This window comes from Abramis brama (assembly GCF_963993115.1).
Source record: "Abramis brama genome assembly, chromosome: 24".
In the NCBI taxonomy this organism is placed as follows: domain Eukaryota; kingdom Metazoa; phylum Chordata; class Actinopteri; order Cypriniformes; family Leuciscidae; genus Abramis; species Abramis brama.
In genome coordinates this window covers 23,399,148-23,402,488 of record NC_139986.1, presented here as the reverse complement: position 1 = coordinate 23,402,488, position 3,341 = coordinate 23,399,148, and the positions used below count along the sequence as shown (strand labels likewise).

The 3,341-nt window shown below is 34.5% G+C and overlaps 1 protein-coding gene across 1 annotated transcript; it reads right to left on the bottom strand.

The window, feature by feature from the left end:
- Nucleotides 1-488: 488 nt before the first annotated feature.
- Nucleotides 489-3,118, bottom strand: LOC311075889 (uncharacterized protein). The gene is made up of 5 exons (XM_084103571.1): nt 2,971-3,118; nt 1,811-1,919; nt 1,607-1,726; nt 1,435-1,513; nt 489-1,337 (listed from the first exon to the last, which is right to left on the bottom strand). Exons 1-5 carry the CDS (start codon nt 3,066-3,068, stop codon nt 1,246-1,248), a joined length of 498 nt encoding a protein of 165 aa, XP_083959697.1. The 5' UTR covers nt 3,069-3,118; the 3' UTR covers nt 489-1,245.
- Nucleotides 3,119-3,341: the final 223 nt, after the last annotated feature.

The following is a 3,341-nucleotide window of genomic DNA, read 5'->3' as shown; positions in this document are numbered from 1 at the left end:
ATAAAAAGCAATAACCAAAAATTATCGAAAATAAAAATAGACTGTTTTTTAAAAAGGGAAATGTAAAATATTAAATGGAAACATATATATATATATATATATATTCTTATCTAATCAAAACATTGCAGAACCTGAACTCCAGCAAACAGTTCCCACTACTGGTGAGAGAACGCTATTGCAGCAGAGTGAGAGTGACGCCATCATTCAGAAGGACTCTGGTGATGAGTGACATCCATGATGGATGGCTGCACCCACCGTAGCATATTGCTGCCCTTAGAGAGAACAATGTCTGTGCAGAACACTGAGCCTAACACCATTGAGAACTGCTATATTTGTCTCCGAACATTGTGCTAAGGACAGCATATGAAATGTCACCCTCATCCGTACTGAATGAGAAACATACAAAAGAAGAGCACAAAACTCAAGCAAAATCGTCTGTTGGCGAGTCATACAATAGCAACAACATTAGAAATATAACTCTGATTTATGAGCTATTAAGTTCTTTAATGTAAATCTAAAAGTAAAGTAAAACTAAAAGACCCGAATAAATGCCTGATGAGTGTAGTTTACTTTTCTGCATTTCCTAATGAAACAAGAAGCTGGAATATGATATATTAAAGCTTTGCTATTGCTAGAAGATGAGACATTCTCCTTCTACAGAGCATTTGATTGGACAATGTTTTTATACACTATACAGTCTGGGGTTGTTTTTGAAATGTTTCAAGTCTCTTCTGCTCACCAAAGTTGTATTCATTTGATCAAAATACAGTGAAAACGGTGAAATTGTATTACAATTTAAAATGATTGTGTTCTATTTTAATATATTTTACTCAATTCACCATTTGAACGGTACACCCCTGCCAACAAGCCATCAATAGTCTTAAGTCTATATTCCCAGGAAGAGACATACATATATATGTTCGTTAAAAGGTTAAAAGTTTATTTACAAAAAAAAAAAAAAAAGAGATTACAGATGGCCTCAAATCTAATACACATGAATACACTCTTAGAAGAAGCGTTCTATAAAGAAGCTTAAAGGGTTCTGTCAGCGCTTCATATGTAGAACCTTTAGGGGTTCCCATAATGGGATCATTTTATGGATTTAGGTTTAATTAAGTTTTAATTTCTCCTTTCGTGGAACCTTTTTGGTATAGAGGGTTCTTAAAGAAACCATTGAACCTTTTTTCTTAGAGTGTAAAAGCCACTAAATTCCAATTTCGATATAAAAAGTATGAACGTTCAGTGCTAGTAGACGTTACAGTTAGCAGATGACCGTTGAGTGCACAGGAAGTCACTGGTTATCTCTTTATATCCTGGAGCTTCAGTAAGACCGCTGCCTGCACACAGACAATAAACCTCAGAAGCTGGATTTGTCTTTACATTAATGTTGTTTAATTAATCAAATGCAGCCTTATATATTGTATTTTGACCTACCTTCCATTAAGTTGTAGAGGTTACAATAGTTGGTGCCGTGATCTGTGACAGCATACCAGGTCTCTGACACTGACATGGCCTGGAGAACGAGTTAAAACTGGTTATTTGATTGGCCAAACATGATACTTCTAGCCTACATAAAATAAGTCAAATATATTTCCATAACACTTACAGACACGTGGCAATGTGTAAAAAATCCATAGGAGACGAGTCTGAAGTTGATGTCATCAACATATTTTTTTACTGGCGTTGTGTGTTTGGCTGATATGAAGTGCACAGATGCAGACTGCAACTTCAAAAGAGAAAAGGAGCGAAATATTCATGCAAGTTATACAGAGAAATATATACACACATCTTCTTGCATCAAAACACACACCTTGTAGAGACACTTCTCTCCTCCCATGGCACAGGTCGAGACTGTCCTCCACTTTTTAATCTGTGTGACCAGAGCTTCATACACAGTCCTGCAAGGGACACTGAAATACCTGGGAAAAGTCGAACACAAGTTCTGAATCAATTGCATCGCTCTTAACTCCATACAAATGCTGCCACCTAGTGGAAAATGAAGCTATTGCACTGCCCACTAAAATTAAAGTCCCCCTCCTGTATTCATTTTATCATTTAAAACTCACCTTTATTCACCAAAATTACATATTTAAAGTTTTTTTTCATTTAAAAAAAATCGTCATGCTTTAAAATCGCTTGAATGTAACTCTACACCCTTGCCTTGCCTCAATTAGTATACGCGGTTCTATGAATATGCAAAATAGCCCCGCCTCCACTCACTCACACCAGCTCAGGGATCCACTCGTTGACGATCACACGTTGACCTGATTGGTTACAAGATAGTTTGTGACGTGAGAAACACCAGCGATTTCGCGTTTTTGAGTTTTTAAGGAGAAAATACTCACCAATGGTGTTGACTTATAAATCTGCATGATTTGTCTTAAAGCACATTCAAAACACCATATAGACATATAAACAACATTAAAAACTTGATTTTCACCACAGGGGGACTTTAATTATATAGTAGCCCTCATGAACATTGAACACTAAAATTGCTTTACTTCCCAACTCCACATCTGATTTGAAAAGCTGTTTTCTATAAAACTCTATAATTGAATAATTTAAATATCATTCATAATAAGAATAATTAGACATTAAATGCATCAAACAATGTATAAGCATTAAACAATGTATAAAAATAACCAAATATACAAATGTAGAACAGATTAAAAAAATATTTTACTTCTTTTAAACATGTTAATATAAAGTAAAACTTGATCAATAAGCAGTTGAAAACAAACAAAACTGTTAAAATTCAAGATTTTTAAAAAAACATTTCATGGCTTAATTTTTTTATCTAATCAAAACCTTATAATTGTTAAACATTATATAATTATAATATATAATTTTCTTTTCAACTACTGTAACTGTATACATTCTTCTGTTAGCAAATCTAATGCTAAAGATTTTGTAGCCTATTCTTTAATCCAGTTTTTTTTTTTTTTTTTAAATGATGAAATAATACTTTACCACTCGACTTTGCATTGTGCATGTAGAGGTCCTGCGGAGCAGAATTCAGATGATCCTAATGTCACAATACAAATAAAGAGCAAGTTAGAGAAACGCATGGTTATTCTGCAGTCTCCAGCTGCAACTAGTTCAGTCAATGCTGAACGTGTTTCGAGAGGTCTTTACAGGACAGGAACAGAATCATAGGATGGTCATGAGTGAGGCTGCGGGGGGAAATTGACTAATTTAATTAGAACATCAACTGAGCTCTCAAAAAAGAAACAGACCTACAGGGTGTGTGAATGTTGAGCTCAAAAATAAGTCTATCTGAGAGAAGTGAGAACGATTACATTTTTAAAGTGAGTTTGCAGACATAGAATTAAAGTCGCTCT

Excerpts from the sequence above, each read along its gene's own strand:
- LOC311075889 (XM_084103571.1), bottom strand. The coding sequence starts at position 3,068 with ATGCGTTTCTCTAACTTGCTCTTTATTTGTATTGTGACATTAGGATCA. Across the intron at positions 1,727-1,810 it reads GAGAGAAGTGTCTCTACAAG|TTGCAGTCTGCATCTGTGCA; the intron begins GTGTGTGTTTTG and ends TCTCTTTTGAAG. Across the intron at positions 1,514-1,606 it reads TTACACATTGCCACGTGTCT|GCCATGTCAGTGTCAGAGAC; the intron begins GTAAGTGTTATG and ends CTCGTTCTCCAG.